The following is a 25,553-nucleotide window of genomic DNA, read 5'->3' as shown; positions in this document are numbered from 1 at the left end:
AAGTGCGCTACCTTCCTCCGCACACTAGACTACAGTGGCGAAGCCCCGCCCCCTCTCGGCGCGCGCGGTTAATGAGCGCGCCCACGCTTTCATCTCTGTTTCCATTTGACTTCTCGCAATCACTCCTCGCTTTTTATGAGTTTTCACAGTTGAAACTTGATTTTAGTCATCAGCAATTAAATAAAGACTTCAAAGGATGTATATTGCTTTAAATATTTAGGCAGCATTGCAATTAAACTTAGCCTAAGGATTGTATCAAGTGGTTTGACATTTGTACAGTAGCCTATTACATATTTATATTCACTGTATAGGCCCTGTATATCTCCACAACTGAAGTCTGTCACAGAATGGCATGGTTATTAAATATGTGAATGAGTGAAAAAGTGCCTACTTGTGGTTGCAATAATATTTATTTATTTGTGTGTTTATTTTTGTTGTGAAGGTCATGGCATTTTCAGATATGGTAGCTTTTTTAAAGGTTTTATTATAATAATTATTAATAATAATAATAATATTATTACAAATAAGTAATTAATTGTACTTTGTATAGCTATAATACAAATGCTGGGCTGTTTCAACACAAATTTGGGTCAATAGGGACAAACCCAGCTGTTTAATTGTTAACCCAACAGTTGGGTTTGTCCATATTTGACCCAAATTTGGGTTAAAACAACCAGCATTTTTTTTTTAGAATGCATTATTATTATTAGAAGTCTAACAATATATCGTGTCACAATATATCACAAAACAAAAACTGCAATAATATGTATCGTGGATAGTGACAATCTGTATTGTGCATAGTTGTGTATAATTACTGTGTTGTGAGAGTTGAGTGTCAGTAATACATTAAACTACTATATATATATATATATATATATATATATATATATATATATATATATATATATATATATATATATATATATATATATATATATATATATATATATATATATATATATATATATATATATATATATATATATATAATGTATAATAATGCAATGGGGGAATATTTGTGGGTCCTGATAATGCCATATGTTGCAGTAAAAAGATTACCTGATTATTGTAAATATATCTAGTCCGTCAGTCTAGTATTCATCTACATTTTTATTTAAATATTTTCAGCTTCAGAATCATTAATATTTATATTCTGGTGTCACCATTGTCCTGTGCATTGTGTTTCCAGCACCAATGTAATAAATTTAGCATTTTAATCAACAGTTTAATCAACCTTTTAGTATCGCAATAATATTGTATCGTGAGTTCAGTATCGCGATATGTATCGAATCGTGACAGGAGGGTATTTTTACGCCCCTAATTATTATTATTAATAGCCTAAAAAAATGCTGTACATTGTATTTTAGATATAACTACATGTATATATATATATATAAAATTGTAATAAAATGACAAGAAATGAAAAATAAACAGAAAATTATAAAACATTGCTAAAGTTAAAACTCATCAGGTCAAAAGGCATAGTAATGAAGTGATTTTATAAATGTATAATTATAACTTGTATAAACAGTGGAGTTAGATTGATGTCACTGATATGAACTGCGGCTGTACATTAACCTACTGAACTCATTGTGCAGTCATCAGTGTGAGAGACGTATTTACAAGAGCAAGTTCATCAGAGCGGGGATCCCAATGACATTACGAGACTGTGGTCAAGTCGGTGGGATTTTTATCAGTATGTGCTGGTAAATAATGCAGAAGCTGGAAAGACCAGAGAAAAAACAAGTAGCCCAATACATATATGCCACCAGACACCATAAATCAACACACACTACATAGATAAATAAAATGGAAACCTACAAAAAACAGAAAACCCACAGAGCTAATTGAATTTTAACCTGCTACACACCAGTTGGATTACAGCCTCAGGCAAACAGTGCTCAGTCGATGCCCCCCTGTGCCGAAGCGTGGATACAACACAAAGCCAATCACAATGGCAGAAATGACTTTTGAGAGATTTAGAGAGGAAACTAATCAATGGTAAGAACTGGGAGCCTAATGCAATATTAATGATTTCATTAATGACATTATTTCATGCATAAATGTTCCCAAGTTTCTTGGGTGGGTGCAGAAGAGTTTGTGGCAAAGTCCAAATTGAAAATGAATTCATATAAACTGCCTCAACATTTCCTCCTCAGTAAGCAGTCGCTAATAGCATTATGCATTCACGGTCCACACTGCATTCAGTGCTGAGTGAAGCAGAAACGTTTAAAATTCATGAGTGATTTTGCATTCTGGACCTGCTGATTAGAGGCGGTTTCTGAGGTGTCCATTCCCAAGAGGGATTTAGGCCAGAATTACAAGGTCATATGCTGCTGATGTCCTCTGCACAGCTAAAAACTACAACACAAAACGTATGGAAACGCAGATATTTGTGGCCAGCCTGTGACTTTTTGTGTTTATTTATCTAACTTTTTCATTCGCTTCTCTGAGCATGGCACTTTTAAAGCTACCATTGGTGCATCATTCAGTTATGATGACAGAAGTAAACATATGAAGCAATTCAATGTAGAAAAAAGGAAAGTTTTCACAGTTGGTGATGATAAACAAAGACTGCGTTGGAATTTGAAATTCACCTCATTCGGTTCCTTTGTCAAATTGAGCTCTAGCTTTACCTGAGACCTGCAAAAGGGGACTGGGTGGGAAATTTGAGCATGTAGGAGGGAAGTAGCCTATGTAGGCTATACTATTTTTATCTGTTTACATACAATTCATTTAAATTATAACCCACCACATGTGCGAGTCTAATCATATCATCAAACCAAATGAAGAGAAAATAACGATTTTAAGATTAAGGCCATTTGAAAGCCATTTGCTCAAGAAAGAAATGCACTGGATTCTGTCGTTTTAATTCACATTCTCTCCTCAGCGCGCCCCCTGGTGAACGACATCCACGCGTGCACACGCGCGGGCACAAACTGTCTCGCGCAGCCCCATTTCCGTCCAATCAAGTTGCAGCGCGAGCGCGAGTCAGGTTTGTATTTGTGGCTCCGGTCAAATGATTCGCTTCAGCGATAATTCTCGTGTTTAACGGATAGAAAGGAATGTTACCGCCAGGCGTTTACAAATTTTACCGGGCCGAAGGAGCAGTTAAATGCAGGAAGTGTTGAAAGAATGAATGTTTGAGGATGGGTAAGGGATTATTTGAGTGGAGAGATGGAGGCTACATGCACGCGAGGGCCCGAAGCCGCATTTAAACCGCATTTAATCAACAGCAAGTTTGTTTATAAAAGAAGACTGTTAGTTTCTGGTTAAAGTATCCATATATTTGATTAATGTCTTCCTGTTAAATGCGTATAATTAGTTAGCTTGAGCTGCTGTGATGCTAACCTGCTAGCTGACTATCAAAACAAAGGGCTGCTGTTAGAGATACATACAAATAATTATATAACCATTTATTCACTGTATTAATAACATATCCAGAGCCACGTTGTACACATTTATTACGTATTTATTGTATTATGTTATATTGTGTGTGTGTGTATATATATATATATATATATATATATATATATATATATATATATATATATATATATATATATATATGTATGTGTTTGTAAATATTTAACATGCTATAAATCTTTAACCCTATGTGTGCTGTTCATTATTATTATTTTTTGAATAATAATAATTGTTCATTATACTCTGGAGCGTTATTTAGTTGTCTTTTCTTGGGCCATGTGTGTATTCTGGCACATTGTAAAGGTGTAATTGAAATAAATGCTTTAACACAACCTTCATATTTGTGTGTTCAGATGGACGGAGACGGCAGTACCACAGATACCACTCAGTTAGGAATAACTGGAGAGTATATGACCGGGGGGACGTATGTCTTACAGACCCAGGATGGTAAGGACATGACGTCAACCTTAAATAAACCATCTGTGTTAGAGCTAATTAAGACAATATTTATTATGAGATGAGAAGCAGCTTTTTTATTGGACGTTGTTTGTGTGCAGATGACGGGGATGAAAGTTTTAACGACCATGAGGATGGCAACGGAAGCAAAGACAATTTCCGAGAGCAAGACATTTACCTTCCCATCGCTAATGTCGCCCGTATCATGAAGAATGCCATCCCGCAGACTGGAAAGGTGATTCTGTAATTTGTGAATTTTGCATCTTACAATGTTCCCATGGTCTTGGGAAAACCTAGAAATATCAGGGAGTTTTAACTCCTGAATAAAACCTTAAAATTAGTGATCACGGATCATGATATTACATAGCCGATTCCGATAACGATTTTTATTTTTCAAGAAAACTGGCTGATTTCGATCAATAAAAGAATGAAAGTATACATGAACAAGATGTTTATTTGGTATTTAACAGGCTAATTTGGCTTTTGGCTAACGAAAACAAGTCCGCAATCTGAAATTAACGGGAAATTGAATTGGAAATTAAAAGGCTGAAAGGTGAAATTAAAAGCAACAACTTCTTATTCTGCAATCCAAGCAAAGATGTTACTTAAATCAGCATTTGTTTTCTACTTCAGTGTAAAGAAAAAAAGTCTTTACCAGTGAAATTAAATAAAACCAAAGTATTAAATTGTTCCAAAATGTTAAATCAAATAGTGTTTAGTGCAACGAAAAAAACTTGGATGCTACAGCAGGTGCTTTTTAAATCAAATTAAGTTAATGTTATTTTAAGGTAAAATAAAAAATGATCATCCTATAGGCTTCAGAACTGATCGTATTTAATTTCAAAAGTGCATGCATGTTCTTCTTTAGGCTACAAAAAGAAGTATTTCGGCTTTGTCACAAGTTGGTCTGTTTCGTTGTCATCCGATCCAACACGTGAGAAGCTGAGCTGAACAAACGCTCACTATCTACGCTTGTGCAGGGCGCGGAGAGGTAAGCTCGCGCAGGAAAGCGGCTCTTCATTCCCTTCAGCGTATCTCGTCTCTTCCCTCAGTTCTCCAGTTTCCGTTTGTTACACACAAGTTACATGTTCGCGAATGATTGCAATAAAGGCGTATGCTCATGTCACTTCCGGAAAAATCGGCAGAAAAATACAAAGAAACACTTTTTTTTTTTCTTCGATTTTTGGCTGGTCAACCGGTGCATCCCTACTTAAAATGTTATGGACTTGTTACGGCATGAAACGGAAGTTGCAATGTTTTTTTTTTCTTCCCTATCGTGACATATATTCAAGAGAAATGGCGTCTCGAACAAGAACAAAATGTAGGACAGGACTTGATTTTGCTCAGTGGGAATTGATTGGTTGGTTGTGGTTTGCTGTCGCTGTGATGTCATGTGAGCGACAGGTTGCCCTGTCCTCGTGGCACTAAAAACGTCATCAGAGAAGTCACTGCAAGAGGGAGGACTCGTAAATTAAAAAAACACAAATTATGCACAAATAAATAATTTATAATAAATACTGCCATATTCCATAAATAAGAATTTAGATTTCAACATTTTTTACTAGCTAGAAATTGTCTTTTTGAGTGCAAGCTCTTTGAAATCCTGAAGTTATTTACAAGTAAAGATCTTTTGTCGACTCTCTTTTTAATCGCAGATAGCGAAGGATGCAAAAGAGTGTGTGCAGGAGTGTGTGAGCGAGTTCATCAGCTTCATCACATCTGAGGCCAGTGAGAGATGCCATCAAGAGAAACGCAAGACCATAAACGGAGAGGACATCCTGTTTGCCATGTCCACTCTGGGCTTTGACATGTACGTGGAGCCGCTTAAACTCTACCTGCAGAAGTTCAGAGAGGTATTATTCACTCACTCACATACGCACACACCAGTTTAACCAGATCATGGTCTAAAAACTGGTCCATTGTCTCATTAGCCCCTTTCGCACATACAGTCTTTACTGGGAAATTACCGGTAACAGATCATGTGTGAACAGGACCAAAATATGGTTCCGGCAATTTACCAGTAAGGGAAGTTGTAACATTACCAGTAAAATACCGGTGATGTGCTCTGTGTGAACACGGAATTAATATTACCGGTATATTCACGCATGTCAAAACACACTGGCGTAAGGCGTCTGCTTTGGGCCAATCATAAGTTCTTAGGAGATGCCGTGATTACTCTGAGATGTTCACACAAAGCTTTTTTAATAGTGTTTCTATTTAAATATGCGCTAAATGATCAACTTAGACCGTTGCGTCATGTCTCGCAGCTTTTTCAACGTGTCACACTCGAGACCCAGCTTTCTTTTCCATTTATCAGCACTGCGGTTCTACAGTTGGAGACTATTATGCGTGTCTCTTGTATTTAAGAGCAAACACGCTTTCTGTTTGATCATCCGTTATGCCCATCACTCAGACATCAAAATATGTTGTCAAATTGAACATAGTGAAACCTAAAGCGCTTCTTCTCATGCGGGCGAATGAAGACAAGACTGTGGAAGATGACTGACATCACAGAATTTACTGGTATTTTGCTGCTGATGTGTGAACCGTCTCTTACCGGTAAAAAGCCAGAACGCCATTGCTTGTGTGAACAGCATATTTTTGTATTTACTAGGGGTGTAAGGGTACACAAAACTGACGGTTCTGTACGTACCTCGGTTTTGAAGTCACAGTTCGGTACAGCAGTTTTACAAAATTGCTTTTTATTTATTTTTATTAAACAGTGGTTTACTGAAAAAAATTGTCAGTCTTTCATTTTAACTAAAAGTTTATGCTGTAAACTATATAGGGAGCCCTTGCACATTCATATTAAAGGGATAGTTCACCCAAAAAAGAAAATGTGATGTTTTTCTGCTTACCCCTAAGGCATCCAAGATGTAGGTGTCTTCGTTTCTTCAGTAAAACACAAATGAAGTTTTTAACTCCTAACCGTTGCTGTGTGTCACTCATATAATGCTTGTCAATGGGGTCGAATTCTATTTGAGTAAAAAAAACATGGACAGACAACTTCAAATTAAACCCCGCAGCTCGTGACGACACATTGATGTCTTAAGACACAAAACGATCGGTTTCTGAGAGAAACCCAACGGTATTTATGCAATTAATTTCACCTCATATCAGACGAACGCTTCAGCTCTGCAGACTGCCATCACTTCCCGTGAGTGAGGTCAAATAGCAGCCGGGTCATAGATATATACATAGATTCCTCATTAGTGCCTGCGTGGATCATGGTGTGGATCGCTCGAATGAGGAATCTACGTATACATATCTATGACCTGGCCGGAATTTTGACCTTTACACACGGGAAGTGATGGCAGTCTGGAAAGCTGAAGCGTTCGTCTGATATGAGGTGATATATTTGCATAAATACCGTTGGGTTTCTCTCAGAAACCGATTGTTTCGTGTCTTAAGACATCAATGTGTCGTCACGAGCCGCGGGGTTTAATTTGAAGTTGTCTGTCCATGTTTTTTTTTCCTCTAATAGAATTCGACCCCATTGACAAGCATTATATGAGTGACACACAGCAACGGTTGGAGTTAAAAATCTTAATTTGTGTTCTACTGAAGAAACGAAGACACCTACATCTTGGATGCCTTAGGGGTAAGCAGAAAAACATCACATTTTCGTTTTTGGGTGAACTATCCCTTTAAAGGTTAACAACAGGGCCCAAACTATTAGCCTAAATTACGTTGCTATTTATTTTTTAGATATAATAATCAACACTTAAATAACATATTGTATGCAAACATGTAAACTTCACATAAGGCAGTTTTTGCAATAACTTCTAAATCTAATCATACAATTTTTTATTTATTTATCCAATTCGTTGTTGAAATATAATCATTTATACAGTGTGTCATTTTCATGACAGATTTATTTAATTTGTTAACCCGCATCGGATCGTGGGCGGGGTGGTTGACGTGAGTGGGCGTGTGTGTACTTTTATTTACTTTTGTTTTATACAAAATATTCAATCAACTATCACAAACTATGCATCATTTGAAAGCTAAAACACTCAAGATTCATGTTCTGAACTTGTTTTTGCAATAAATACACCAGAGAGGAAAGGGTTAAATGAAACGCTAAAGGACCGGCCATGTAAACATTAGCATAATATCAGCGATACTCATCTTTCATCTCCTGTCGTTCAGATCAGATCGGACGAATCCAATAAACACCCGCATACATCTGTGTAAGAGTCCACTCTTCAAAATGCCTCCCACTTTTTAATCCAAAACAACGAAAAAATAGGGAAAAAACTAAAAATCCTCCGTTGTTTGCAAGAGAGTTTTGAGTTAGCGTAATCAATCATGTCCATTTTCAATGAAATATCGATTCTAATCCGTTTCTGGCAAACTCCCCCTGCTAGAATAGTCTCTCCCACTTGAAATGGATCAACCCTCGTCTCTCTCCTTCAATCAGAGACTCTCCTGTGATGCATCATATAGAGGAAGCGCCTTACAGGCTTGGTGAGCTGTCAATCATTGCGCCCATGGTTTTTGTTGGATAAAGGCACTCGGTGCCCAGCCAATGCCTTTCCAACAAAGGTTTGATTGATGGACTTAGTAACCAATCAAAAGGCATTATATTGCGCAGTTAACGTAAGTAGGCTTTGGTGAATACTGTTTGTGCGCTGTCGGCGCGCTCTCTATGGCAGAAACTGCAGTGGAGCGCGCAGACTCTTACTGACACTTATTATCAGCTAAATTAGTTTTTTACACTTTGTAATCTCTGTAAATAGTTGCTTTAGTTTTTCAGTAACTGTTTATCCATTATAATTAGTAGTTTATTGCAGCTTATTGCAGATTTATTTGAATGGAAAAACTACTCTTTACAATAGCAAATGTTCTGAAATAAATGGCCTTTTTGAAAGGACGCCTAGACTTTTCTTGACATAAAAGCTCACAGAAGCTACATTACTGAGAGAATCATCCTCACATTTGAATCATGACATGATTAGACATTCAGTTTTATATTTAAGTTATTTTCAGGCTCTTAACATTAAATTATAATATTTTTTTCCCTAAGTGAAAAAAAAAAAAAAAAACGTGAGTCACTTACATGTATATTACTCTGTTCCCATATTACTTTGAGTTATTATGACTCTTGGGTAGCAACATTTCAAGTGTCTAGTTTAAAATAAGACCAGGTTTATGAATATAGACCATAGGGTTTAAGAGCTGCAGACATTTTCATTTGGGTATATCGTTTTCAAAGAATTCTCAAAACGTCATTTATCGTTTGAATTTGATGATAAAATGGACTGAATACTATATTCGTGTGGGAACTCTGATTGAAGTGTGTTCCGCACTTAAAACAAGCCGACTGTTAACTGTTAAAGATTGCATTTGGATACACCGTTCGATACACACATACAAATACATGTACCGTTACACCACTAGTATTTACCGGTTCAGTCATTCTGGTAATTTTCCAGCAGTTTACCGGGATTTCTGTGTGAAAGGGGCTATTGACTGTCCATCCATATAAAGGATTGTAGAGAACATATTTTTAAAGGAAAAAAAGATATGAAATGAAATATTGCAGGGTGTCATTTGTACAAAAGAAATACCTACCTGCGTGTGTCATCATAAATGTCAAATTTAGAGCACAAATGGTTGGAAGTTACAAGTAACATGTTCATGTTTCCAAGGCAATGAAGGGTGAGAAAGGCATCACTCCGGTAACAGTCAGCGAAGGCCTTGGTGAAGAACTAACAGATGAAACCTTCAGTAAGTGCAAACTCATGTCATTTAGCTTATTTTATGCATATGGCTGCATTTCCCTTCAGAAATAAAATGAGACTTATCCAAACTCTTTAGCATCATCAAATTATCATCGCATTGTGCTTATTTCTAGCTATGAGGGTTTCCATGATGAAATAATATGAAGTGTTTCGCTTTAAACTTGCAGCCGGTCAGTTGCCTGCAGGACTGATCACTGCAGATGGCCAGCAACAGAACGTGATGGTGTACACCACCTCATACCAGCAGGTTAGTGTGTAAACCAACCCATATCAACCCACAGATAGACAGACTGTCATGCTCTTTATCTAAACTGTCTTTTTTCTACTCCTTTAGATCCCTGGCGTTCAGCAGATACAATTCTCATGACTGAAGAACAGGCCAGACTAAATCTAGTGGCCTGTCCAGTTTCCAGACAGACTTATCTCTTGCCTTGCAAAGTTTTCAGGTCAGTGCTGGAAGACCAAGAGATGCCTGGTTACCAGAGCAGGAACAAAAGTGCCTGTTGCCAGGAGGCTGATTTGATCTTAAGTGATGTCTTGTGATTCATTCAGTATTATATTTAGGCCAGTGTGTTTCGATTGGTCTGCTTGGTACAGGCCACACCAAATTATGTTTTTTTTGTTGTTGTTGTTTGTTTGTTCCTATTTGGTATTTAATAATTTTTAAAGTTTGGGATGGGGAAAACAAGAAGGCCATATTGACCATTTACATTCCCACAATTAAGGGGATTCTAATTTGATATAACATTTGCTCTTAATTAACCTCATGTACTGACATTGATACGCTGATTCTTTGAATAAAAATGTGATCTGTCTTTGTTTGAATGAATGTTAGTCAGCATGTCTTTAAAAAAAGTCACCCATGAATATTTCAAAACTTTTATAGAAAATAAAATAAAAATGGTCGATCAAAATTAATTTGAATGAATGTATGGATTTTATTGCGATACCCTTTTTTTTTTGTGGTAAATTTTAGCCTGTATACAAAAAGACTATTGGGAATGTGGGGCAAAAAATTAGCTATATTTGACTATAATGTAAAACAAATATAAAGCAAAAAGTTAAATTCAATTAAAAAGGTCAAATACTTTCTTAAATGTTTATTTTGCCATTAAGAAAGGGCACTAGGTGTTCCTGAGAATGCACAAATAGGAAGTGAATATGTCCATGTCTATAAATGAAGACATAAAAATGTTTTTAAGAGCTTGGTTTGAAATGATAATAATACTCTTTGTGGTTTTCTAGGTTAGTGAAATGCTAATGGAACATTAATACAGATATAATCTCTAATGTACTGCATAAGCAATTGTATAATGGGATATTTAAAAGCTCCCAGCAGACTGATTATACTAATTGCACTTAGTAAATTAAGTTGATGTATTACTATGTATAATTAATTAATGCACTGACTATTTATATACCCAAATTGGCAATTTTTGGGGGCAAAATGTAGGTTTGACATGTCTTAGTACCTGTTTTTGTTCAAAAGTAACATTCGCCAGCCTTCTTTCAAAATGTGTTTTTGTCTTACCCTGATTTACTATGGTAAGCCTATTATAAGTGATATTTTAGATCCGTCTGGTTTTTGTGGGAAATTGCGTACATGTGTCACTCGCCTGTGCGTGTCTCGTCATATCCGTAAATAGAGTAAAGTTGCTTCAGCTGCTTTGAAGCGTGTGTGATGTAAGAGTGGCAGAGGTTAGTTGACAAAACGAGTGACATGGAGCAGATAAATCTCCAATCTCTGGGGAATCACCCGTTTAAACAAACGCCAAACAGAGGCGAGTGCTGACAAAAAGAGAACGCGACAGAGCTCGTAATAAAACTAGAATCAACATTGGCTTGGCTTTTCGGATATGACGAGAACTGAGGGATTTAAAATGTTGTAAAAGAAAGGGATTTTAATGCACAGGCTCTCTAACAGAGTTCACTGTAAAGCATTATCTATTGTGAATGGGGTTATGGGTTAGCTGTAGTGCTGGGCTCAAATTTACTTTCAAGGCTACAGAAACGTCTTCATCTAGTCAGCTTGAGATCCTCTTCATCTAAATTGGCTATATCTCTTAAAGGTGCACTAAATAAATTTTTTTCAGTAAAATATCCAAAAACCACTAGGCCAGTGTTACATATTTTGTTAGGTTGAGTACTGACAATATCCCAAATGCTTCCAACTATTTGTAAATTGTGAGAAAATTGCTACTTTAACCAAGGAACCGGGACGTGTGAGGAGTCGCATGTCGATGTCGTTCCCCTCGGTACTCTCACTGCAGTGTGAACAAGTGTCATAGCAGCCACCGAGCGAACGTCACAGAGTAACGTCATAACATAATTTTCAACACACTCAGATGTATCTAATATCATAAACAGAGCTGCGTTACCTCATACTCATGACTGGAAAAGTGGAAATGGCGACTGTGGCATAATAAAAGTCCCACTGCTCGCGAGGCGTGTGTTGCGTTTATCTTATTATCAATCTCTCCTGCTTCATACTACAGTAACGTTAATATCGCATCCATGAACATGATTTCATGATTTTCCACCGGCTGTGAGGTGGAGACCACATGTCCCAAGATTCTGCGCTCAAACTTGGCGTCATCAAACTACGCCTTTGTTTTGAATAGGCGACCTCTAGTGAACGGAAAAGTTACATAGTGCAGCTTTAAGCCTAGTAGTGATTGTTTTATTATCAGTATGATAACCATATTCATCCGCACTCACGTAGAGCCGAAGCACAACCAAAACAATGTTCTTCCACAAAATGCATGCAGTTTTGTTACTGCTAGAGGGCCAGAAGTTACATAGTGTGCCTTTAAATTGCCCTGTATTTATGTATAGTGATAAAGCAAGGGGAAAGTTTCTTCCAGTTATGCAATAAAATTCTGTTAAGAATAAGAATTCGATGGCTTTTTATAATAAAAAGGAGGGGAAAAACAGCTCTGGTGGAGCCGTTTATGTTCAAACTACTAGTAATTATGCAGTTCTTCTTAAACACACGGGCCTATTTTAAGAAATGTACAAAATGCCTTTTAATATATGTCCCCATTTTGTACGCTTTCTAAAATTGCCCCGTGTGGCTCATCTTCCACTAAGGGGTGATCAAATCTCACCAAACCAGATTAGGTATTTGTAGAGGCAAAAAAAAAAAAAGTGTTGCCTGTGGCTACAACAATTTAATAAAACTATATTTATGAACTCAGTATAAAAAGTGTTAAAATAAAATGTACATGACTTTACAGTGATAATGACCCAGTAGGGGTTTAGTTATACTAAAGCCTAAATCTTACAGTGTAAACGATTCCATGACTTTCAGTCTTCAAATGGGCTATATTAAAATGCCTTTGTGTGATGATGAGTAAAATGCAGTCCTGAAGTATTAGAGCTTTGGGGTGAGAGTTCATCTGCAGGTGGTGTCGGGCTCTGCTGCTGGAGCACTGGAGTCTGCCTGCGTCGCTGAGGATTTCAGTTTACTCGCATCTGTAGGATGACACATTCAGCTGTTAGGACTGTACTGTATGTTGATATTAGGGGTGTAACGGTACACAAAACTGACGGTTCGGTACGTACATCGGTTTTGAAGTCACGGTTCGGTACGGGTTCGGTACAGCAGTTTTACAAAATTGCTTTGTATTTATTTTAATTAAACAGTGGTTTACTGAAAAAAAATGTGTCTGTCCTTAAATAAATTAAATTATAACTAAAAGTTTCTTAAAGATAATGCTGTAAACTACAGAGGGAGCCCTTACTTGTACATTACTATAATATTAAAGGACAGGGCCAAAACTATTAACCCAAATTCAGTTGCTATTTATTTTTAGATATAATAATAAACACTCAAATAACAGTAGCCTACCCAAACATGTCAACTTCACATAAGGCAGTTTTTGCATTAACTTCTAAATCTAATTATAAAATACTTTTTTTTTTCCAATTCGTTGTTGAAATATAATAATTTGTACACAGTGGCTGTCATTTTCACAAACATACACTAAATAATCAAGACTTCAGTAACAGGTTCAGAGTAGAATATAATGAATATATAGGCTAATGTAGGTCATATATATAGCGAAAGAGTTTATTTCTCTAGTTAACTCAGCTGTGGACACAGAATGACTTCTGAGGTAACATTAAATGTGAAGCTGCGTGACATTGTTCTCAAGCTGTTTTAATATTGACGTCTTTCTGCTGTTGAAACACTGATTGAGCGATTACCCCACATATGATGCGTTTCAGTAAGTTGTAATGTATCTTTAACATACCTTAAGATATTGATTCATGTTTATTCTTTAGGAAGGGATGTTCAGAGATGATTGCGTTCACGCGCAATGCATTAAAAAAAATGCTCTTCTTATTTAGTTGAAATTTGTACTTTTCTAGTAAATGCATCTTGATTTAAGAATGTTTAAATATATACACTAGAAACAAGACAAAAATTACTAAGAGCATTTTTTCTAAAAAATTTTGTTTTTGAAAGTAATCTAATGCTAAAAAATGTAATAATTAAAATTAAGATACAATTTATACAAAACGAAATTCACAGTAAAGAAAGCAATTAACTTTCTACAAAACAAAAAGAAATTCACTTTCTACAAATCCAAACTCCAAAATCATTTATTTAGAATGTAGTCAACAAAGGCCTATTATATTTTAAATGATCAAAAGATTTGCCTACACTTAAAAAAATGCTCTTCTTATTTAGTTAGACTGTACTTATCTAGTAAATGCATCTTGATTTAAGAATGTTTAAATATTTACACTAGAAACAAGACAAAAAATACTAATAGCATTTTTTCTACATTTTTTGTTTTTGAAAGTAGTCTCATGCTAAAACATTTAATAATAAATATTTAAAATTAAGATACAATTTATACAAAACAAAATTCACTTTAAAGCTACACTGTGTAACTTTTTTAGTTTATTCTTAGCTAAAAACACTTAGTTCTTTCAAAAATATATGTGCTCATTAATGTATATTTACATCTTTCAAGTAATAAAGTATTCTCGTAAGTTTATAAGATGCCATTGAAAATACATACGGTAATGGGTTCGAATGCGGGTCGCCATGTTGCCCCTCCATCTTGAAAGTACATTATCCAAAGAGGGACATACCAGTAAATTCAAGCTTCGCCTTTCGCGTTTTAACACTCGATGGCACCGTGTCGAATGTGGACGAGGTCGAACTGGAAGCCATGTTAATCTTGGACTAAATCGGCCACTGTAGGAGTTAAAACGAAATCGGAATTGAGAGGAACAGAAACTAATATTCACTGGATGGTCATATACCTTTTCACCGCTAGATGGGGGAAAATATCACACAGTGTAGCTTTAAAGAAAGCAATTGCGGCCGTTTAAACTGACGCGCCTATTCAGTCACGTCACATTAGAGCATCGAAACGGAATTTATCATTTGAAATTCGTGATAAAATGGACTGAATACTTAATATGTTCGTGTGGGAACTCGGATTGAAGTGTGTTCCGCGCTTAAAACAAGCCGACTGTTAACTGTTAAAGACTGCACTCGGAAACCGTTCGATACGAATACGTGTACCGTTACACCCCTAATTGATATTATATTAATACTCGTGAGTCACAGCTTCAGAAGCTCTTGCCCACCTTGCAGCCAGCGGATCTGAGTGGCCGGACCGTAGCCCTGGTCGTTCTTGGCAGCGATTCGGAAGACGACGGCGGGCCGTGCCGAGCAGTCGATGTGCGCGTTGCCCAGCTGGGCTTCGCTGACTGTGCATGAAGTCTTGGTGCCGCGGTAGATTCGGATGAAAGCCAGCTCGCCGGGTCGCTCCACGCTGTTCCCTCGACTCTTCCTCACAGCAAGATACATTGAATACTCCAATATCTTCCCGGACAGAGAGGTGGGAGGCTCCCAGGTGATGTGCACAGAGTCAGTATCCTGAAAATATGACATAGCATCTAAATAACTTTGAACACAAATGTAGTTGTCATCACTGAGAAGAATGATTGTACCTTGGTGATTTTCACAGCAGACGGTGCCCCGGGAAATCCAGGCTGGCAGGTTTTAAACTCGCTGACGGGACTGAAGTCGCCCAGGCCACGGCTGTTCATTCCCGCCACCCTGAACTTGTATGTGACTCCTGATGCTAATTCCTGCTTCTCGCGACCCGCAAAACTATGAGGACCCGGCAACTTCCACTGTCAGACAGAAAATGCCGGTGACGTAAAACACACTGACACAAAACTGGAAAGCGTTACATTTAGGTGTGAGTACGGCAGACAAACCTCACTGTCAGATCGGGCAGACAGGATCGATGCCAGGTCACCATTCTCAGAAGGCAGGAAGTAGTGTGTAACCTCACAATAAAGTGTTTTAAACACACCCACATCAAACCACACAGCCTCCTTTGTGATATCAGACTGTCAGGGAACAGGAAGGACATGTGTGAATGTGTTTTTAGGAGCTTTATACGCGTTATATGCTCAACAAGTACAGAAACACACCACCTGTAACACACTACCTGTTGGAATGGCGTGGAGGAGATTTCTCGTTCTGTGAATGACAATATAAACAGTAAGAGAGGAAACGTAGTTACAGCTTACCAAAACAGTGAGTGTGTGTGCAGCGCACTTACCTTTCTGACACTGAGACGCACTATTCAGCTTACCAGCCTTATTCACGTCTGATGACGTCACGGAAACGCCGTCTTGATCTTTGATTAGGCATATTAAAAATACATCGTCAGGTATATGTACTTGACTTAAAACAGTGCAACACACAATGGCCAACATGCAAGATTGTAAAAGACATGCATATTATACCAGAAGCAGTTTTCGCTTTTCTACCTTTGTCCCCTGTTGCACGAATGTCTGCCCCATCCTCACTCGTTCCTTTTGGCCTCAAAAGGCTTTCCTGAAATGAGAAAGGCCCTCAGATTTAAAAATATAAACTCTATAATGTCTTCATATATATATTCTACTAAACTGCAGAAGTCTGACCTGTGATAAAGATTCTCGCTCTCCTTTAGCTTTGACATCTGCACTTGGCTGGGAGTCTAGACAGATGAAAAAAAGAAAAGATAATTAATATACATAAAATAAATAATATACACAGGGTTCTTGCACCTTTTGCAAATTCAAGCACTTTTTGAGCATTTCCAGCACCTTACAGCTGTGGTAAATGACTTATTTGCATACATATACATACTTCTTCACATTAAATCAGATGTTGCATATGCAGAACTCCATAGCATTGTTCAGATATTTTCTTTTAAAATATACTTTGTAGTATTAATTACTAATTCAATTATATTTTAAACAATTTAATAGAATATAAAGTAGTGTTGTCAAAAAACCAGCATTTTCCTCTAGCATTTTGAGTGCTTTTGAATGGATTCATAAACATCTCTGATTGGTCATTGTGTTCACGCGCTCAACATATATATCTGTGATTGACCACAATGATCAACGCTCTTCACCAAGTGCTTACACAGATACTCATGGGAGTGTTTGAAAGCAGGCGGCTATCCAATGAAGGATGCCTGCTTTCAAACACTCCCATGAGTATCTGTGTAAGCCAAGGCCGTAACCGTGTCTTAAACATTGGGGGGGACTAAAGTTTTTTGTATGGGGAAGGGATATTGGTTTTATTGGTTTATTTAAAGGAATTAAAGGATTAAAAGGGATTTAAGGAAATAAAGAAAAAGAAAAAAGAATGGTAAAAGTTACAGTTCTATTGTAGTTATGAGGTAAACTATTTTAAAAAAAAAGTTTTTGTTTAAATATGCACAGATTCACTGTCGCACTAACAGTAAGCCCCGCCTTCTTTGATTTGATTGGCCATCTCACTTATTCTGACAGTGACGAGTGCTGTTAGACCGCTGAGGCAGACCAACCTAAAAATTTAACAGTTTACTTTTGTCATCCTAGCAACAAACAGTGCGGTGTGTAATGGAGTACAGCAGAGCAGCATCAAGAATATCAAATTTTGGGGGGGACAATTTGGCCATTTCTAATTATTCGGGGGGACTTGTCCCCCTCAATGTCTATGGTGGTTACGACCCTGGTGCAAGCGCTTAGGTACCGAAATCGGTACTTTTGAAAACACTAATATAAAGTATTCTTTCTTTACAGTTATATTATGTACGCTTCTTAATTGTAAAGGTGTCATTTTTTATATTTTATATATCATTATGTATATATGTATGTATATATACACACTCACCTAAAGGATTATTAGGAATACCTGTTCAATTTCTCATTAATGCAATTATCTAATCAACCAATCACATAGCAGTTGCTTCGATGCATTTAGGGGTGTGGTCCTGGTCAAGACAATCTCCTGAACTCCAAACTGAATGTCAGAATGGGAAAGAAAGGGGATTTAAGCAATTTTGAGCGTATCATGGTTGTTGGTGCCAGACGGGCCGGTCTGAGTATTTCACAATCTGCTCAATTACTGGGATTTTCACGCACAACCATTTCTAGGGTTTACAAAGAATGGTGTGAAAAGGGAAAAACATTCAGTATGCGGCAGTCCTGTTGGCAAAAATGCCTTGTTGATGCTAGTGGTCAGAGGAGAATGGGCCGACTGATTCAAGCTGATAGAAGAGCAACTTTGACTGAAATAACCACTCGTTACAACCGAGGTATGCAGCAAAGAATTTGTGAAGCCATGGCGGATGGGCTACAACAGCAGAAGACCCCACCGGGTACCACTCATCTCCACTACAAATAGGAAAAAGAGGCTACAATTTGCACGAGCTCACCAAAATTGGACAGTTGAAGACTGGAAAAATGTTGCCTGGTCTGATGAGTCTCGATTTCTGTTGAGACATTCAGATGGTAGAGTCAGAATTTGGCGTAAACAGAATGAGAACATGGATCCATCATGCCTTGTTACCACTGTGCAGGCTGGTGGTGGTGGTGTAATGGTGTGGGGGATGTTTTCTTGGTACACTTTAGGCCCCTTAGTGCCAATTGGGCATTGTTTAAATGCCAGGGCCTACCTGAGCATTGGTTCTGACCATGTCCATCTCTTTATGACCACCATGTACCCATCCTCTGATGGCTACTTCCAGCAGGATAATGCACCATGTCACAAAGCTCGAATCATTTCAAATTGGTTTCTTGAACATGACAATGAGTTCACTGGACTTAAAATGGCCCCCACAGTCACCAGATCTCAACCCAATAGAGCATCTTTGGGATGTGGTGGAACGGGAGCTTCGTGCCCTGGATGTGCATCCCACAAATCTCCATCAACTGCAAGATGCTATCCTATCAATATGGGCCAACATTTCTAAAGAATGCTTTCAGCACCTTGTTGAATCAATGCCACGTAGAATTAAGGCAGTTCTGAAGGCGAAAGGGGGTCAAACACAGTATTAGTATGGTGTTCCTAATAATCCTTTAGGTGAGTGTATATATATATATATATCAATTAAAAAATTGTTTTGGCAGGATATTTTTTTCACAAGTGTACTTTTTTTTTTCATCAACATAATTGACAACACCTCAGTCACTGTATGTCAACCAGCAAGCTAATATTAACTTGGTGAATTTGCACAACAAAAATGTTCAAAACATCCCAGAATACCGAATGTTTAAGTTTGATACCTTTTTGTATAGGTTCCTTTCTGTCTCCTGGGCCTGATGGAGGAGTTGGTGTGGACTGCGGTTCAACCGAAGCAGAATGAGGAGACGTGACAGGCTGCACTTGAAGCAAGTAACACTCGGCTGCAGGCAGGGGCCGCCAGGCGACATGGAGCATACTGATTGTGGACTTCACAAGAAACACCGCACCAGGAGTGGAAGGCCTCTCTACACACACAAATGTTCATTGAAATGTTCAAACGTGTACTTTGTTACTTTAATGACTGCTAGGTTTTATTTCTCACCTGTTTCCAGGTACCACAGATCTTTGCAGCAGACCTGGTAGTTATTGAACTTTTTGTATCCATCTCGCCCGCTCCAAACATATAAGCGAGTGCCGACGGTTACTGCGCAGTGCCCGGCTCGAGCTTTCGGCCAGTGTGCACTGCCCTCTTCCTGTTCGACCGACTGTACGCCTAAAGCCAATCCCTGCTGGTCTTCTTCCAACGTCAGGTTATGCCATGTCAGTGTGTCTACAGTAAGCAAACCATACCAAGTGCTTATTATTGAGGCAATTTCTGGGATTATCTAGCTGCAGGATCACTGTAATATTCTTGATCATACCAAGGTTTAGTATGGAAAGGGAGTTGGTGCAGATCCACTTGACTCCGTCAGCAGAGAGCGCCTCTTCTGCCTCTCCGACGGGAACCCATCCTCCAAACACATATAACCTACAATGAAGAAACAAGATAAAGGACTTGAGGAAAAATGGAGACAGCGGGAGGTAAAATAATATAGAAGCTGTTCATTTACCAAATCTAGACATTGGCATAGCCGTTGTGACTGTAGAACCATCTCTGAACATCTTGACTTTGTTGAAAAGTGAATTTGAGAGAGGAACGGGCAATAGAGCTGTTCAGTCATGACGCCAATATCTAGGCTAACCCAGGAGGCTAATGGGCTAAGTTTTGTTAACATTACTAGAAGAGCCTTGCATTTTGCCCTACAATAGTCATATCTCAAATGCGAATTTTGAAACCATTGAGCAAATCTAAGCAAAAAGAGCCGGCTGTCCCATTACTTGTTTCCAATCACATTGGAGGTGTGCAGACTCCTGGGTAGTGGCGGTTCCCCTCTGGTTGGAGGCAATGACCAAGTCATAGTCTCTGGAATAATTAAGACATCAGCTTGAACCAAATGAACTAATATATTAAGAGATACAGGTCATATTCATTATTTCGTTAATATGAATAAGGCCTTACCTATGTCTAGCTGCCATAAATCATTCAGTCTGTGCCCACACATGCCCCCAAATATGTAGAGTTTTGGGGCACTGCCACCCTTGCCACAATACACTACAGAACTATGGGATTCCCTGGCCGACGGGCCTCCACCTTTGGTTTCAGGAATGCTCCAGCCTTTAACCCCGGATTGGGCCTGCAGCTCCAGCTCATAGAAGTCATCTAAATACCTGCATAGAGACAAAAATACACATCATCCATCAAAGTATGCATGTGTTTTTGGGTATGACACGAATATTTGCTTATAAATATGCACACCGTGGTATATTTCCATTTGGGTCTTCGCTGTCATTGGCCATTCCACCCAAAAGGTAGCACTTATTGGCATGAAGAGTGAAGCTGTGGCCAATTCGTGGGCATGGAGGTGATGCGTTCCTCGGTGGGCGGGGCTTCAGTTTCTTCCACAGCCATCGACTGGCCTGAGAGAACAGATTTGACATCAGGGCCCTCCTAAAACTATGTACTACCAGCATAATCTATTAATGCTTTAAAGGTGCAGTAAAGTGATGTCTGAGAAACGCTGTTGAAAGTGGAGCACTGAAACACTTGTAGCCAATCAGTAGTAAGGGGCGTGTCCACTCATTAGGGGGGAGGTGCCTGTGTTCGACATGGGCTGCGGCTGGATGTAACCGAACGCGTGCGGGGAGGAGCTGAAAACGGAGACATAAAGTCTGACACTTTCTGCTTCCCGTAGTGATACTCACGCTGTGTTTGCATTATTAATCACAGATGAAGTGAAATAAATGCAATATTTGTCAAAACACGGATGTTTCAGAGACATTATTGTGATGTAGTACTTTATGTACTGCATCTGTTTGTACAAAGAAAAAGTTCAACATAAGCCTATACTATCAATGAAGTGGAGTCTACATTTTTTTATCAGTTTTATTTTGATAAACATGACACAATATAACATGAAAAGAGCTTTTACTGTTATAAAAAAACTGATTTGCGAGCATTAGTGGAACCGAAGGTGTCCGAGTAAACACGAAACACACACATACTCGTTGTCATGTGGTGAATCCGGCCAATCGTGGAACAGCTGTGTCATCATTGGAGCTCGCGCAGCCGCTCTGGAGAAACTGCGCAGAATGAACCAGCCGGCTGCTCTCGAATCGCTCTCGTGTCACAGTAGGGGTGGGAATCTTAAGGCACTTAATGATCCGATTCCGATTCTGGGAGTAACAATCCGATTCCCAAAACGATTCTTAACATACTTTTTCGATAACTAATTATCTTGCTGTTCAAATACATGAACTTTACATTTTACCCAAAATTGGAGTTACTATGCTTTTTGTTTACAGTTAGAATATCTGTTTGACAGTATTGCCATATTATAAATGATTATGAAGATTTCTTTCCATATTTTTATTTTATTAACAAAGTTATATTCAGGATTAACAAGCTCTGAACGAAACACGGTAAGCCATACAATTGCAAAGAACAATCATTAAGAATAAACAGTTCTCAATTTACAACTAAGTGTGACTATTTTTCAGTTTCTTTAGAACATTTTAACAAAAAAAAGTTTCAAAAAGCAACGGAGAAACGGCAGGTAAGCAGGTCGTAGTTTGTCCATTTTATGCCGCGATCTGACCAATCACATTGCCGAATCCGCCGGTTTGTCTGACAAAGCAGTCAGGAGAGTTAGTACGTTTCAACATTTCTTTTAGTGTTCATTCATGTTTAGTTGATGCTTATCAATGAACTAGAAGGAAGAGATGATCGGTTCACGAGCAGCTTTAACTGAGGCGCTACAGCGATCACGACACATTAAAGAGCCACAAAACGCTATTTGTTGTTTACATTTCTTTAAAAAAAGGACAACATTTTAAAGTTGAGGCATTGTTTCATATCAAAAGGAACTTGCTCAGTCCTGTCTGTTGGCGTGTTGTCAGTGTCCTCTTTGCTCCGCGATGTGTTTTCTCTACGTGAGAACGTGTATGTGGCGTGTCGGACATAGCAACAGTAACTAAAGGGGTGGGGCTTTGCGAACGGTCAGCATACGAAAGTTTGTCTATCAACGGGTTTTTCTGTTTGGCCAGTGACCGCGCGCACACAGTGGTGAAGTGGCAGTTTGAATTGAACACAGAATCGATTCTGAATTTTTGAGAATAGATTCTGAATCGTTAGATAACGAATCGCGATGCATCAACCTTTTTCTCCCATGTCACGTGACGTCTGCGCTGTCTCAAGTCGGACAAAATTTCTAACCGGAATGCACTTCTTCAAGTCCGCCGCCGATCGGTCTGTGCAGTGCTGTATGAAGTCGAACAAGCCTTTTGTGAATTTGTGGGCGGAGCTATCAAGATAGGGGTGTGATGCTTGTTTGTTTTGGTGATCTCAAATATCAACAGCTTTTCTCAGAAATCACTCACTGCACCTTTAATTTAGGCATGGCTACATTACGATGGCACACGTGCTCACCTGCAGTTCATAGAGACTGTTGGTATACTGGCCAAATTCAACCATCCCTCCAAACACCAGGATCCGCGTGCCTTCACAAGCGAAGCCATGAGCGGCACAACCAGGTGGGATATCACCTCTCACTGCCGGTAGGAACCACTGCTTGGTGACTGAAATATATGGTTTATAACTTGCATTATAAGTTACATTATTGAATTTATCAGCATTACAAATCAGTTTTATGGCATTTCTAACTCTTTTAAAGTACATTAACCAACATTTGGTTACAGTAATCCAGTGCATTTCATGCTGGGAACTTCATGCAGTCTTAAGTCTATTTGGGAATATGCAAGCATTTCGTTGTTTTTATTAACAATGCATTGACTGTACTATGTAATATTCATGCAGTTGGTGTTTCTCTAGTGTCCTACCCGAGTTATAAACATGCAGATTGGTCGCTATTCCCTCGTTTCCACCTCCAAACACAACCACCAGCTCTCGTATGGCCACGGCCCGGTGCCCGTGCCTCGCTCTCGGAACCGGTCCAGCGTAAGACCGCACTCTTTTCCATAGGGGACCCTTGTTAATCATAATGGTTTGTCGGTATTTTGCATATAGGTTTTAATTTTGCACAATTGCATTGCACTAAAGGCTGACTACATGCAAACAGTTCGTAGCACTTCCCCGTGCGTGAAAAACGTGCCTGCGATTGGCTAGACGTAAGTCACGTGATCTAAAGGCGGCGGACTCTTGACCAATCAGAGCAGTTTGTGGCTCGTAGGCTCCTCCCGTTTTTAACACAAAAATAAACCCCGGGGACAGTAAAATTACAGTAAAATAATAATAGTTTTAAGACGACAGACGCATTTCATGAGAAAATATTATTTTAATTTTTATAAATGAATACAGTTAATGCATTTGAAATAATCTACTGTGATAGACGCATACAATGAATATCTCTCCATAATAAGTACTGTTTATATATATATATATATATATATATATATATATATATATATATATATATATATATATATATATATATATATATATATATATATATATATATATATATATATATATATATATATATATATATAATATTATAGTGAATGCGCAAACAGGTAGGGTTGAATTTGTAAATCTGACTGTCCACTGTCCTTCTAAGAAGTTTTATAGTGTTCATGAACTGTGTTTAAGCTGTAATATCTTGGGTGAACCCTAGAGGTCAGTAAAAGTTTATATGAGGTTTTGGGGTTTTCAGAGGCATAGCAAATGAGGAATGAGACATACCATAAACGCTAGACGTTACGGATTATAATAGACGATATGGATTGCCCAAGGAAAATTTGACTGAATTCTGTTGTGTTTATGTGCAAGTTTAAGTCAGTTTATGTTTAAAGTTCTCCTACCCAAATAATTTTCTCTGGGACATTCAATAACACATTTGAGGCCCTTTAAACAGTGTTTTACATTTACATGGTGGTGCAAGACAACTGTTCCATGATCTGATAGACTTACTTATATTAATATTTTATGAGAAATATGAAATATACAACATTTTATAGGCTAGAATCTAGAATAAGGACTGAGTTTGAAGTGATATTCTGATCATATATGGTTTGCCTATCACCATTAAAAAGCTTCATGCTGTGTCGACATGAAAAATGAAATAGAAAAAGAACAGTGGATTGGTGTGGTAATTAGCCGTCTATAGACAGCTCTTCTCAGAAGTGATGACAGCTTTCCTGCACTGATTTTAGAAAGATGAAGAGAGATATAACAAGCTGGTTACATATGAATTTCTTGAATGAAATATAGGAGAGCCATATACAGAAGTTTATGTGAATGACAGTGAAGTGAAGGAACAGATATAAAGTAAGTGTAGCATGTAAACTGTTATTGAATAATAATGAAATCACATGCTCTTTCGAATGTGTCTGCAATATTCCGGAGAGGGTTGGGAGTCTGTGGAAAAATAAACAACGAGATGGCATTCCTATTTTAAAAGTAGGAGAAAGCATGATGTCACTTGCGAGGGGTTGCCGGAGAGAGAAAGGAATGGAGCGAGGGATGCCGGAAGAGAGGAATTGCTGAAGAAGAGTTTAAACGCCTAGTTTGTTCTTGTCCGCTGATTTCAAGCACTGGGAAGTTTCACTGTTTTTGTCACTCCACTTCTCAGTATTCACGACATGGAATTTGTATAGTTGACGACATTGTAACTCAATCATTTTCATGGCAGAGCAAAAAATTAACAATTGGATGACCATATTCAAGCGTGCCGCACTTGTGTTAAAAACTGAAGCCAAAGCGTTCGCCCCCAGGTGGTTGGTCCCAGTACAGCTCATAAGCCCCGCCCCTCCATGTTTTCTAATCTAATGGACGCGAGACAAACCAAACAATCAAATTACACTTCAAATAACTTTTTCCCAAAGATGATTTCTGTCATTTTAGGCTTTTTTTAATCACGCTGATTTCATTTCAAGTCACTGAGGCCCCAACAGACTTTTTTCTGGACTTTCGGGAGATCGGAGCTTTAGCTTTGATTTCTACATTTCCATAATTGTTTATTTCACACCGACATAATGAATTGTTCTGAATCTGCGAGAGTGTGGGCGGGCTTTTGATATCGGGTCTCTACTTCCTGCTTTCTACTGCG

General features: G+C 38.3%; 2 protein-coding genes across 6 annotated transcripts; one reads left to right on the top strand and one right to left on the bottom strand.

Annotated features, from left to right (window-relative positions):
• The first annotated feature begins 2,970 nt into the window (after window positions 1-2,970).
• On the top strand, window positions 2,971-10,458 carry nfyba (nuclear transcription factor Y, beta a). 2 transcript variants are annotated; one of them, XM_079818009.1, is made up of 7 exons: window positions 2,971-2,995; window positions 3,780-3,873; window positions 3,984-4,117; window positions 5,538-5,735; window positions 9,537-9,615; window positions 9,797-9,876; window positions 9,964-10,458. In XM_079818009.1, exons 2-7 carry the CDS (start codon window positions 3,780-3,782, stop codon window positions 9,994-9,996), a joined length of 618 nt encoding a protein of 205 aa, XP_079674135.1. In that variant the 5' UTR covers window positions 2,971-2,995; the 3' UTR covers window positions 9,997-10,458. The 2 variants fall into 2 exon arrangements, with proteins under 2 accessions (XP_079674135.1, XP_079674136.1); XM_079818010.1 differs by having other exon boundaries at window positions 2,976-3,153.
• Window positions 10,459-10,525: 67 nt separating this feature from the next.
• On the bottom strand, window positions 10,526-23,601 carry hcfc2 (host cell factor C2). Of its 4 annotated transcripts, none has more exons than XM_079818005.1 (17): window positions 23,326-23,601; window positions 22,916-23,064; window positions 20,747-20,907; window positions 20,450-20,658; window positions 20,269-20,353; window positions 19,812-19,918; window positions 19,493-19,720; window positions 19,212-19,415; window positions 18,362-18,418; window positions 16,593-16,648; window positions 16,440-16,506; window positions 16,229-16,306; window positions 16,115-16,146; window positions 15,879-16,013; window positions 15,606-15,791; window positions 15,240-15,531; window positions 10,526-13,103 (listed from the first exon to the last, which is right to left on the bottom strand). In XM_079818005.1, exons 1-17 carry the CDS (start codon window positions 23,483-23,485, stop codon window positions 13,024-13,026), a joined length of 2,286 nt encoding a protein of 761 aa, XP_079674131.1. In that variant the 5' UTR covers window positions 23,486-23,601; the 3' UTR covers window positions 10,526-13,023. The 4 variants fall into 4 exon arrangements, with proteins under 4 accessions (XP_079674131.1, XP_079674130.1, XP_079674132.1 ...); XM_079818004.1 differs by having other exon boundaries at window positions 16,416-16,506; window positions 23,326-23,586; XM_079818006.1 differs by lacking the exon at window positions 18,362-18,418 and having other exon boundaries at window positions 16,416-16,506; window positions 23,326-23,598.
• Window positions 23,602-25,553: the final 1,952 nt, after the last annotated feature.

This window comes from Gobio gobio (assembly GCF_949357685.1).
Source record: "Gobio gobio genome assembly, chromosome: 5".
Lineage (NCBI taxonomy): Eukaryota > Metazoa > Chordata > Actinopteri > Cypriniformes > Gobionidae > Gobio > Gobio gobio.
This window is presented reverse-complemented; position numbering and strand designations above follow the sequence as displayed.